Source organism: Pseudophryne corroboree, chromosome 2 (genome assembly GCF_028390025.1).
Source record: "Pseudophryne corroboree isolate aPseCor3 chromosome 2, aPseCor3.hap2, whole genome shotgun sequence".
In the NCBI taxonomy this organism is placed as follows: Eukaryota; Metazoa; Chordata; class Amphibia; order Anura; family Myobatrachidae; genus Pseudophryne; species Pseudophryne corroboree.
In genome coordinates this window covers 785079326-785093388 of record NC_086445.1, presented here as the reverse complement: position 1 = coordinate 785093388, position 14063 = coordinate 785079326, and the positions used below count along the sequence as shown (strand labels likewise).

Below are 14063 nucleotides of genomic sequence, written 5' to 3'. Positions count from 1 at the left end.
TTATGTGTAAATTGTTGGAGGATGTGTTGCTGCAGATGCAGTGGGCCTATTTTGGGGTGTGGGGCTGGAGCTGCAGCTCCATCAGTCCCATTGCTAATCCTGCTCTGTGAAAACACAGCAGGCAAAGGGCAGAGCTTCCCATTGGATGTAACCTGTGTGGGAGGGCGTTTCTCACCCAATCAGCTGTGGACTGGATGTGATAGACCTGCTGCTAACCCAATGAGAGCTCCTAGCCACGCCCAGCGTTAGAGACCCAGGCACAGAATCACAGGGCTATTATATCGGAGATTCCCTGCCAGAGAAGGTGATAATGGCGGACTCTGTAAATGCATTTAAAAACGTATTGGATAAATTTCTGACTGAAAATGATATCCAAGGTTATAGCATTTAAAATATTGACATTGATAATCTGTGAGGAACATGATTTATAGTTGTTAACTAGACATAAAACATTACTTCAGCAGGGACATTATAATGAACTCAGCTTAATACAGAATACAGGTTGTATTGTATGTTACTATGTGATTATGGGGGTAATTCCAAGTTGATCGCAGCAGGAAATTTTTTAGCAGTTGGGCAAAACCATGTGCACTGCAGGGGAGACAGATATAACATGTGCAGAGAGAGTTAGATTTAGGTGGGTTATTTTGTTTCTGTGCAGGGTAAATACTGGCTGCTTTATTTTTACACTGCAATTTAGATTGCAGATTGAACACACCACACCCAAATCTAACTCTCTCTGCACATGTTATATCTGCCTCCCCTGCAGTGCACATGGTTTTGCCCAACTGCTAAAAAATTTCCTGCTGCGATCAACTTGGAATTACCCCCCATGTGCAGATCAGGACCTGTTTCTGAGTAAGACACATCTGCCCATTTTTGAGCCGACTGTGCATCCATCAGAATCTGAAATGATGGTGTTCGCATGCACTGCATAATGTATCTGAAGCAGCACGTAGTTGCGACTCGAACGAGCAAAAATAATGTCAAGTAGGTGTCTCTGGGAGGCAACTGGTCAGCAAGTATTTAGTAGCACGGAGCTGCTGTGTCTGATGGGAGATTCATGAGAGCATCGTGGGTGTGTACTAGTTAGGACGTCTGTTTCAAACGGATCTAAAACAACATGGTAGATAGAGCAGGTGCAGAAACGAATGATAGCAGTCGAAGTACGGACGCAAAAAAAGTGGGCGGTGCGATGCATGATATTACTCAAATATGCTTAATTAGCATAGTCTAGTCCATAATCTGGGCACATATTCAGAATTGGGATTAGCCTATAGAATTCAATAGCTAAACTCCAAAAAGCTAAACTCTTCATAGCTTGGTAAACTGAGCGCAAGCTATAGGCAGGGCCGTCTTTTCGTATGGGCTCAATGGGCTCTTGCCCAAGGGCCCCAAGAGTATAAGGGCCCTAGGCTGATAGCTGAGGGTCCCCTCTTTCCAGGGGTACCAGATTTTTGAAAATCGGCCCTGGGGAACCGGAGATATCCAACGTGAAAGCAGTGGTCCCCATCTGAGCCTGTTAATTGCTCTTCCTAGCCAAATATCTCAGGTTCTGTCTGACTTCGAGTTTTTATGAGGGTATAATCCAAAAGCTGGGACTCTCCCCTTTCAGTGGACACTGACATCTTGTCTCTACTGTGCCCAGAACCAGAGATATCAGCCTTCCAGCAGCTGGTCCCTGCTCCAGCTCCACACGCCTAATATGCAGTTTTATATTTTCATCTGTGAATTGCTCTGGCACCTGACCTCTGATCCCCAAGTCCCTAGTACCTCCTGACAGGTGTCCCCAGTACCTCCTGAAAGGTGTCCCCAGTACCTCCTGAAAGGTGTCCCCAGTACCTCCTCCTATTTTCAGGAACTGGAGATATCTGCAGTCAAGTAAGCTGCCCTCCCACCGGAAAATTATGAATATTAAGCCCACTCCACTATCCACCCTCCCCTACGTATTAAACACCCCCTACCACCCTTCATTCAGCCCAATGCCCCCTTCTACAGTTAAGCCTCATCTGTGCAGTAAAGGAGTAATTAGCAGAAATGACTGCTCCAGGTCCTACATGCTGAGCGGAAGATAAAACACCCCCTACCGCCCGCAGGACATCAAAGCTGCCGCTGAGGGCACCCCCCACCCCTACCGCTGGCAGTGCATTGCTGTGCCCAGGGGCCTACACTGCTGTTAAGACGGCCCTGGCTATAGGCACTGCTTTTTGAACATCAGGACCACAGCAGGTACTGTATCTATTTTTGTGATGTGGAACTCTCATAATAAATGGCCACATTACTTATATGGGGTGCATTCTGCATGTCAGCGGTCGGAAAACCCGGCAGTCGAAATCCCGGCACTGGAATCTGGATATGCGGCCAAAATACAGGCGCCGGAACTCCAACATGAGCTGAAATGCCAACGGTGGCTTCCCCACTACCGCCATCCTAATCGTAGGTATGCCAGGGATTCTTAGGTTTTGGTTGCGGGGTGAGGGAGGTTAGGTTAGGTGCCATCGGGGTGGGTTAGTTGGTGGGGAAGGTATACTTATCCTGGCCCCGTGTCAGGATCTTCTCCACCAGCATGCTGCTGTCAGTCATATGAGGTATCACAACCACTTATGCAATATAATAGCAATCTGAAAACTGTATTTTTTGGAGGATTGGTCACAAAAATAAGATTAACAAAGGTTATACACCTATTGAACCTTTTTCATTTCTTTCACTTTACTTGACCCTCATAATAACTGCAGCAGAAGTTTGTACTATCTCCACTCTTGTAGCTCTTTTCTTTTTCAACTCTGTGCCATATCTGTGCTCCTACTGTACAGATTGCCAGCCAGTACTTCTCATTGAAACAGAGAATTTACTAAAATGAGATTGCCTCTGGGCACTTTAGAAAAAATACACAGATGTGATTGGTCAGAACATGACATCAACGCACCAGTGTTTATTTTCAGCAGATCTATAATGTTTGCTACTCTGAACGGCCATTATAGTTATTGATTATGAGATTGGAATGAAAGTAAAATGAACCGTGACCTAGTTTGCAGGATGGAAAACACGAATTCTCAACAAAAGACCAGCATAAACATTTGTCAAATATTATGTTAATCTTACAAATTCTGAAAACATATATAATGCATTTTGATTGTTGGCCTTAATTACACTTTAAATACTGTGATTATTATTAATATTTACATTTAAATATCCTTCAATGCTTCTCTATCTAATTACATCCTGTCTGTACAGTACACATAACCTCACATATTTTCTCTTTCTTTGCTCTTACACCCTCCTGACACTTGGCCAACATTTCTGGGTGATCATATCATACAACCCATTAAGAAGAACCTAGCAATCTGGTGGACCATTATGCAATAGGTAGTATCTATCCTTGTGTATCAATACCTATTTCCTTATAGATGCTAAGCGAGCAGGGCCCTCCTACCTCTATGTCTGTCTGTTTTTGCCCAGTTTTGTTATATTACTGTTGTTCTAATTGTAAAGCGCAACAGAATTTGCTACGCTATATAAGAAACTGATAATAAATAAAATAATAATAAATTTAGAATGAACACACATTTGTTATAGTAGTCTATGCTCAAATCTGCCAATCTGAATATAGACATTTTTGTTTTCAAATGATCTGTTGGCATTTTCTACTTCTGTTTATCTGGGTGTACAGTTTCGCAATGACACTTACGTTATATGTATTTTGTTTAGAGTGCCTGTGTGAACAGGCCTAGAGAGAAAAAGCAGAATTACTTGTTTCTTCCTTTAGCCCCGGAGATTTCTTAAAATGCTAATTCCTGTCTGCTGTAGTAGGGCACTATGAGAAAGTCACAGGTATCCCACATCTCTCAAACATGAGATTGTATTGTGCTGCAGCCTAGTTTAGTAATTAATATGTACAGATGTGTCCACATACATCTTTGCTATATCCCGCCATCTATGTCACGATTTTGCATGCCATATACTCAGAGATTTAGCCATTCCTTGTGATTTTTCTTAATTTGTGTCTTTAATATGTTCCTTTATACGTATTCTATTATGGCAAACAAAAAATGTAAAATCCATCCACTTGCTACTCGTGAAATACAGCTTAGCCGTGTTTTGCATGTTGTGCCAAATTCAGTAAAAAAGCAAAGATGTAAGTGGACACATCTGTATACATTGTTGTAAGTGTAACTACTATAAAGTAAGCTGCCAAAGACTACTGACTCATTCACTGAGTAAGGCAAATCAGAGACATAGCTGCAGGGATTTTAAAGCACATGATCAGAGTATGCTCGTGATCAACAGCACTGAAGAATGAAGCCTAAAAGTCAAGAGGGAATCTGATTAACAATATACTTTCTTTCTTTCTTTGACTTGTGTGTGCTTGAAGTGTTAGAAAGCCCGGTCATGGCTTCTCCCCGGCTGGAGACATTCTGCTGTCTCAACAGGGATCCTGCCACCCAACTAGTGCTAGATTATCAGCCGAAGGTGTTTGGATCTCTCTGCATTGGTAGCGGACTGGTCAGTCTGCTGCTGACTATTATACAACTGTTACCTAAAACAAAACAAGGTTACAGAAAACGAGGAAAGTCCACCTTGCCTAAACCTTCCTCGTCAAGGATACTTCTTCTAGTCATTGTCTGTGACCTACTTGGATGCTTAGGTAAGATGCAAGCAAGTTTTTATTGATGTAGAACGTTTTTCATGATTAATATTACCAGGCGCTTTCCATTCATAACTGCATTCGTGTGGTGAGGATCTTATATAACCTTAATTCGGCATGAACTGTTCTAAAGTAATGCATACAGTAGATAACAAATTGGAAAGCAGATACAAGTAACTCAAATATTTTAATAACACGTTTATCATTAGACATTTACATAAATATGTACAATTAACCTGATGTGGAGGCTATGATAGGTTGCTGATTGAGCATTTATAAGGGTCATCAGGTGACTCAGAGGACTGTTGGATATATGTGTGTGACATCAGTCCAGTCTCTAGCTTTATAATGATGGTTTTCAGTCTGTTAATAATATGTACTTTACTTACCATCAATAGCCGGGATCCGGTCTGAAGATCGACACTGTCTAGGTCGACAATGTTTAGGTCGTACACTATTAGTCGACAGTCACTAGGTCGACAGGGTTGGAAGGTCGACATGTGCTAGGTCGACAGGTCAAAAGGTCGACATGAGTTTTTCATTTTTTTTCTTTTTTTGAACTTTTTCATACTTAACAATCCACGTGGACTATGATTGGAATGGTAATCTGTGAGCGAGGCACCTTGCCCAAACGCGAGGGGACATGGTGCACTAATTGGGGTTCCCGGTCACTCTACGAAGAAAACGACACCAAAAAAACACAAAAAAACCCTCATGTCAACCTTTTGACCTGTCGACCTAGCACTTGTCGACCTAGAAACCCTGTCAACCTTCCAACCCTGTCGACCTAGTGACTGTCGACCTATAGTGGTCGACCTAAACATTGTCGACCTAGATACTGTCGATTTGATGATCCACACCCTAATAGCCATGATTAGTTATACAAGCTATATGTAGGGATGAATAGGGTTTATCTTGCTTTCACAAATCATTTGGAAGTCTTTTTGTTAGTTTTTGTTCATGGAGCACAAGTAGAAGTTATAAAATGATGATTTGAACTACAGTAATTGGCAATTATATTTTTAACTAGCCTCTTACAAATACCAAGACACTTATTTCTAAACTAATACAGTGCTTGTAACAAAAGCATGACAATTATTATTTATTATTAGTTTAGTCTTTTATACTGCACAGCAAGTTCTGTTGCGCTTTCAAAACAGTCTCACCAGCTTACAATCAATTATGTGTTTTATAGCTCACTACAGTGGAGCTCAGTTGCCGGGGAGTCAATAAGCAGTTTTCTTGGGAGGGAAGAGAGCATTGACATATAGGATCAGTATAAAGTCAAATTTATTGGTTTTCCTGGTTTACTACAAGTCATCATTAGTGTAGTCTTGCACCTGCCCTATAATCAGGGCCAGATTAACAATGGGGCGGATGGAGCTACATAAAAATGGGTCCAGCATCATGGCAGCATGATGATCACTAGCCACCAGCTGGCCGCATGGTCGACCATAAATCAAAACTATTAAGATTGCATTTCTATTTTTCTCACAAAATGATGCTATTTTTTTCATATTTTTACATATTTAGGGAGACATTGGCGGTAATAGTGTATGGGTGTACACGCCCACATGGCTCTGGCCACAACCACACAGCATTACTCACTCCTCCCCCATTTCTCACAATAGGCCCTTGAATATTTTCAGCTCCAGGCCCATGTGGCCCTTGAACCGGCCCTGCCTATAGTAGATGTAATAGTTACCTTATGGGAGTATTCTCTTACATGCTGATCTGACTGCATGGGCCACCTTTCCGAATGCAGGCCTATACTGAACATCATGCCCCCGTCCTGCTTATCTGTTCACAAGTGTAGATACAGTATGCTCAGAATGTCTTCCATTCTACATTCTCTCATTTGAGTGCACCTTTCTTCTAAGCATGCGCAGTGCGACGATACACTGCATAAACTGGTGTACATTCACATTTGCATCTTCCCATTTCCCTGCTGTTTCATAATCACGGAAGAGCAGTTTGTGAGTGAGGTGTTAGTTGAGAAGTGAATGATGCTTATTAAATATTTACCAGATGTACCACATCCTAATATAAGTACTGTACCCACAATCAAATATTGTATGTAGCAATACCAACACTATGGCACGAGTATACATTTACATACTATCCACTCTACTGTATAATCTCATATACTTTAAGATTACATATCAATATATGTACACAATAGCATATTTTTTCATAATATTGTTGTAACCTACCTTTCGCATTCACTGTTCTTACCTGTGCAGATGTGTGGCTATAATCACGGACATACAGTATTGGCATATATCCCATCCTAGACTAGGACATTCAGCATGATAATCATTTTGTTGACCCTTCAACAATTGTTTGCACATTCCCATTATATACACAGATGAAGTAAAGTAAAGTAATATTTATAACAAAATACCATATTTGAATGTGTGTCGTTGCATAAGTATGAATACAAATACAGACACACTCATTTCTGGATTCATTAGCTGAGGCAATTTACAAACATGTCATTCCAAACAAGAACATAATCTGATTACTCAACTGAATGCAAGTTTGAAACTTTAGGGGGAGATTTATCAAAGAGTGGAAAGAGATGAAGTACTAACCAATCAGCTCTTGTTATTTTTCAAACACATCCTGTAAAATGACAGACACTAATCAGCTTTATAATTTATCTCTCTCCATGCTTTGATAAATGAAACCCTTAGTTACAATGTTAGGGCAATGTAATGTGTCTTACCGTCTACTGGCTGACATGACATCACAATACACACATAGCAATACACCTGCATCATCAAGTATGTGCCTATACGTTTATTTAGTTTTTTTTATATGAGAGGTATGAAACATAGACAAGGTTATATCACAGATATTGCAGGGTGTAGTTAGTATCAAATATTGTTGTATTGCATATAATGTGCTACAACCACTAAATGCATTCATGTATGTTGTTGAGAAATAAAGTAGTGATTGGGGATATGCATGAACCCAATGAGCACTGAAAATATCTAAAACAATGCAAGTTTATTCAAGTTGAAGCTTCACTGAATTAAATTAACCAATAAGAACGTGTTTTTAATTGGGCAAGAAAACGGTTGAAGTACTGAATGCAATGATCAAACATAAATATTTTCAGCAAATAGGTCTACCTGTCTAACAAGAGCGCCATTGTCTAGCTCAAGATTCCTCATCTAGTTCTTCACTGGATTAATTTGAACTCAATTAAAGGGTAACGTAAGTTAAAACTGCAAAATTAGGTTCTGAGTATAATATCTTAAGTAGTGGAAGAATTACAGGACCTGTAGCTGAGGGAGCCTTCATCCCTCCAAAGCTTCCATGCTCCCCAGCCACCCAAACAAGTACAGAGTAGAGGCCTCTCCTGGACGTCATTGCCGTGCCACTACAAAAATGCTCCTATGGTACTTAGGATGCCCTGTTCCACCCCATATATTAAGAAAAACATACACCCAAATGGTTAGATAAGTGGCATCCAGTTGGGGGAAACTGGCTAGTGGAGAAACAATGCACATGCTAGATGCTCAATGACCTAACAGCTTGAATGCCAGACCCCAGTTGAATGTCCTTTTCTGAGAGGGTGTACTTAGGATGTTGTTTTCTTTTTTTGCCTTATACAAGCTAATAAGTATATTATACAGATGGGTCCACATTTATCTTGACCTTTAATAGGATTAACTGAGACTGGTCAATCGGACTTAATCCCCTGCTGTAATTACTTAATCCCCTGCTGTATTGTTCTCTGTATTGTATTGCAGCTGAGAACAATAGATGAAGGGTTTATGCTAATAAGTCATGTTGTGCCTAGGCGCAGAAAACTAGTCAAGATAACCATGGACCCATCTGTACACTCATAATGGCACTTTGCCTATACCAGAGGTTCTCAAATGCAGTTCTCAAGCACCCCAATGGTCCATGTTTTAAGTTTATCCATGCACAGCCACAGGTGACTTAATTAGTACCTCAGTCAATTTGATTTAACCATCTGTGCTGAGCAATGGATAGACTTAAAACCTGGATGGTTGGGGTGCCTTGAGGACCGCGTTTGAGGACGTCTGGCCTATACACTTTGTGTCTGGGTGTGATTTTTGCCCATTCTCCCTTGCAGATTTTCTGCAGGTTGTTCAGGTTGGTTGGATGATGCTTGTGTATTGGGATTTTCAAAATGTTCCATACAATAGATTTTTCTTTGGCCTTGTGTTTGGGATCTTTGTCCTGCTAAAAGGGGAACTTTCTCATGAGCTTTAGTTTTCTAGCAAATGGAAGCAGGTTGCCTTGCAGTATTGTTCATGTAATTTGCACCACCCAACAGTCCTTCAAGTTTACAAGATGTCAAGTCCTCTCCGAGAACAAACATCCCCATGAAATGATGCTACCTCCCTCATTCTTTACTGTTGAGATACTGTTTGCTGAGGAATGAGCTCTGTTAGGTTTATGCCCAACGTCCTAATTCGGGTGTAGTATGGGTTGTCGGCTGTCGGGGTCCCGGCGCACAGCATACTGATGCTGGAATCCCGACCGCCGGCATACCGAAAGTGTGGCGAGCGCAAATGAGCCCCTTGCGGGCACATTGGCGCACTACGAGCACCGCGCTATCTATTCTCGCTCCAGGGGGGGCGTGGACCCCCAAGAGGGAGAAATGGTGTCGGTATGCCGGCTGTCGGGATTCCTGCGCTGATATACTGTGTGCCGGGACCCCGACAGCCGGCAAATTGAAGACCACCCCCTAATTCAGCCAAACACTATGCTGATTGTCACAGAGTCAATGGATTTTTTGCTAATGTACGTGTGCAAAAATCCCCAAGAACCCCTGAACAATTAATGCGTATGTTGTTGTTTTTTTTTTTTTTGGGGGGGGAGACAATGTGTTTTTATTATGTTTTCTGTTGGGGTTAATGTGTTATTCTTCTCTGTGGTGAATAATGTGTTTGTTCTCCATGTGGAACAGTGTAGATTTTCTTTCTGTGGAGACAATGTGTGCACTAATTGTTAATATAAAACTATTAGGGATCTTTATCATTTGTGCCCAGCACCCGTTAATAAAGATTCCTTTTTTTGCATAGATGTACAGATACTGCCCCCAATCGTGCCAGATACAGATACTCACTCCCACCACTGCTGGACTGGGCGCTGCTCCTGGCATCTGTGTCTGAGGGGACGAGAGAGTAGTGCGTGCCTCTCTTGCTCCTCAGTAAGTCTCCAGAGGGCACCTGAAATATGGCTCCGGTTCATGAGACATTCAAAGTTTGTGGTCCAGCAGTCAATCAGGAGCCACCGATGCCAGCACCGCAATGCACAGGCGTGTCGTACGGGTACAAAGCGGTTCGGTCCTGGGCGATGAATTTAACGAAGAATCCATTCGCACAGCCGATCGCAAGAAGATTGACAGGAAAAAGACGTTTATGGGTGTCAACTGACCGTTTTCAGGGAGTGGTTGGAAAAACGCAGGCGTGTCCACGCGTTTGCCGGGCGGGTGTCTGAAGTCAATTTCGGGACCGGACAGGCTGAAGTGATCGCAGCAGCTGAGTAAGTTCAGGCCTACTTAGAAACTGCACAAAACTTTTTTGTACTGCTCGGCTGCACAAGCGTTCGCACACTTGCAAAGCAAAAATATACTCCCCCATAGGCGGCGACTATCTGATCGCAGCACAGCAAAAAATAGCTAGCGAGCGATCAACTCGGAATGACCCCCTAAATCTGTACCAATGGCAATATAATCTCAATTAAAAAAATAAAATAAAATGAGCTATGTTCAAATGTGGATTTTACACAGCAGATATAATAATACACTTACTGTAGTAATAGAGAAAATACACAGTCGATTCACATTATTATGACCACCTCCTACATGTGACGTCAGCAGCGTGTAGCCCATGAAGTATGTCACATGTCATACGCTGGCTTGGTGGGTATATAAGGTGTGCGATAGGCCATCTGCACACATATCACTCGTTGCTGTCATAGGTAAAAGGGATAATTTATCCGAGTTACAGAAAGGGATGATTGTTGGATTTCAGGCCAAAGGTGGGAGTATTTTTGAAAAGAGCGCAGTTTGTAAACTGCTTGTAATAGTAAAAAAGGATAATTTTTTTGAAGTAAAAAAAAAGGAAAACTGTCTTTCTACAAGTGGAAGACGCTTATCTTTTTTAGAGAGGTGCAATCTGGGAAGGCACAACGCATTTTGGGCCTAATTCAGACCTGATCGCTGTGCTGCAAATTACACATTGTCCTGCGATCAGATAGTTGCCGCCCAGGGGGAGTAAAAATTTGCCCCGTGCAAGTGTGCCATTGCATGTGTATGCTGTGTGAAAATTCCGCCCAGTCAGCGGACAGCTGCAAAACCGTTCACATCACACTCACCATCGAATGTTTTTCCAATTCTGTGCAGTGTGTGTACTCTGTGCGTAGCTCAATACTTACTCCTGCAGTGCAAAGAAATCAGGCTGATCGGGTCCGGAACTGACGTCACACACCCGCCCTTAAAACACTTGGGAAAGCCTGTGTTTATCCTGACACTCTCAGAAAACCGGCAGTTACCACCACTAAACAGCCACTTCCTGTCAATCGCCTTGCAAACGCCCATGCAATAACATTTTTTGCACCATCCTGTCACTGTTTGGCGATGCATGTGCATTGCAGTGCAGTACTTTCGATATTCGCCCGCTGTACGAAAACACACAGCAACGATCAGGTCTGAATCGGGCACCTTGTCAAATAGACTTCATCAAGGGTGTTATGGTGTGGAACAGAGTGGGACAGAACCCTTGTTTATACTCAGTTCAATCAGTTAGATAATTATGACATCACTTCCTGTTTGTCACATGTGTAGTTTAGCAGTGCACATCAAAATGTTAATTTGGCTAGTAGCAAAATGTTTAAAAGCTCAGGGCAGTAAAATATAGAAGGGGCCTTTGACGCCACAATATTCAGGGTTACTTACTACTACCATGCCTGAATCCTCACTAGAATCCTGGAATGGTCGAGAGCTGATATGCTGAATCAATGGGTCCAGATTGAAAAACAGGTATTGAAATGTCCCCATTTCCATTGCCCTGTGGCTTCCCGCCCCTCCCAGATCTACCCATCCTACCATTATGCCTACATTGTCCTGTTGGAGGTCTCTTTGGAAGAATCCATCCACCTCATCTATGTCCTTCCCATATCTATTTCTCTGACGTCCTAGTGGATGCTGGGGACTCCGTCAGGACCATGGGGAATAGCGGCTCCGCAGGAGACAGGGCACAAAAGTAAAAGCTTTAGGATCAGGTGGTGTGCACTGGCTCCTCCCCCTATGACCCTCCTCCAAGCCTCAGTTAGATTTTTGTGCCCGGCCGAGAAGGGTGCAATCTAGGTGGCTCTCCTAAAGAGCTGCTTAGAGTAAAAGTTTTGTTAGGTTTTTTATTTTCAGTGAGTCCTGCTGGCAACAGGCTCACTGCATCGAGGGACTTAGGGGAGAGAAGTGAACTCACCTGCGTGCAGGATGGATTGGCTTCTTAGGCTACTGGACACCATTAGCTCCAGAGGGAGTCGGAACACAGGTCTCACCCTGGGGTTCGTCCCGGAGCCGCGCCGCCGACCCCCTTGCAGATGCCGAAAAGTGAAGAGGTCCAGAAACCGGCGGCAGAAGACTTTTCAGTCTTCATAAGGTAGCGCACAGCACTGCAGCTGTGCGCCATTGTTGTCAGCACACTTCATAGCAGCGGTCACTGAGGGTGCAGGGCGCTGGGGGGGGGGCGCCCTGGGCAGCAATGATAGTACCTTATTCTGGCTAAAAATACATCACATATAGCCCCTGGGGGCTATATGGATGTATTTAACCCCTGCCAGGTCTCAGAAAAACGGGAGAAGAAGCCCGCCGAAAAGGGGGCGGGGCCTATTCTCCTCAGCACACAGCGCCATTTTCCCTCACAGAAATGCTGGTGGGAAGGCTCCCAGGCTCTCCCCTGCACTGCACTACAGAAACAGGGTTAAAACAGAGAGGGGGGGCACTTATTTGGCGATATGACTATATATATTAAAATGCTATAAGGGAAAAACACTTATATAAAGGTTGTCCCTGTATAATTATAGCGTTTTTGGTGTGTGCTGGCAAACTCTCCCTCTGTCTCCCCAAAGGGCTAGTGGGGTCCTGTCCTCTATCAGAGCATTCCCTGTGTGTGTGCTGTGTGTCGGTACGTGTGTGTCGACATGTATGAGGACGATGTTGGTGAGGAGGCGGAGCAATTGCCTGTAATGGTGATGTCACTCTCTAGGGAGTCGACACCGGAATGGATGGCTTATTTAAGTAATTACGTGATAATGTCAACACGCGGCAAGGTCGGTTGACGACATGAGACGGCCGGCAAACCAATTAGTACCTGTCCAGGCGTCTCAAACACCGTCAGGGGCGTTAAAACGTCCTTTTACCTCAGTCGGTCGACACAGACACGGACACTGACTCCAGTGTCGACGGTGAAGAAACAAACGTATTTTCCTTTAGGGCCACACGTTACTTGTTAAGGGCAATGAAGGAGGTGTTACATATTTCTGATACTACAAGTACCACAAAAAAGGGTATTATGTGGAGTGTGAAAAAACTACCTGTAGTTTTTCCTGAATCAGATAAATTAAATGAAGTGTGTGATGATGCGTGGGTTTCCCCCGATAGAAAATTATTGGCGGTATACCCTTTCCCGCCAGAAGTTAGGGCGCATTGGGAAACACCCCTTAGGGTGGATAAGGCGCTCACACGCTTATCAAAAGGAGCCAGCTGATAGGAGCCTGGAAAATATCCTAAAAAGTATATACACACATACTGGTGTTATACTGCGACCAGCGATCGCCTCAGCCTGGATGTGCAGCGCTGGGGTGGCTTGGTCGGATTCCCTGACTGAAAATATTGATACCCTTGACAGGGACAGTATTTTATTGACTATAGAGCATTTAAAGGATGCATTTCTATATATGCGAGATGCACAGAGGGATATTTGCACTCTGGCATCAAGAGTAAGTGCGATGTCCATATCTGCCAGAAGTTGTTTATGGACACGACAGTGGTCAGGTGATGCAGATTCCAAATGGCACATGGAAGTATTGCCGTATAAAGGAGAAAAAGACAACGTCTTTTCAGCCTCAGTCCTTTCGTCCCCATAAGGGCAAGCGGGCAAAAGGCCAGTCATATCTGCCATGGGATAGAGGAAAGGGAAGAAGACTGCAGCAGGCAGCCCATTCCCAGAAACAGAAGCCCTCCACCGCTTCTGTCAAGTCCTCAGCATGACGCTGGGGCCGTACAAGCGGACTCAGGTGCGGTGGGGGGGGTCGTCTCAAGAGTTTCAGCACGCAGTGGGCTCACTCGCAAGTGGACCCCTGGATCCTACAAGTAGTATCCCAGGGGTACAGATTGGAAATTCGAGACGTCTCCCCCTCGCAGGTTCCT

General features: G+C 43.5%; 1 protein-coding gene across 1 annotated transcript in view; it reads left to right on the top strand.

The window, feature by feature from the left end:
* Window positions 1-4249: 4249 nt before the first annotated feature.
* GPR143 (G protein-coupled receptor 143) overlaps window positions 4250-14063 on the top strand; it is a 127852-nt gene continuing 118038 nt past the window's right edge. Inside the window, exon 1 of the mRNA XM_063955528.1 lies at window positions 4250-4645. Coding sequence (XP_063811598.1) covers window positions 4390-4645 — 256 coding nt within the window. The 5' untranslated portion in view covers window positions 4250-4389. The remainder of the gene's footprint in view (window positions 4646-14063) is intronic.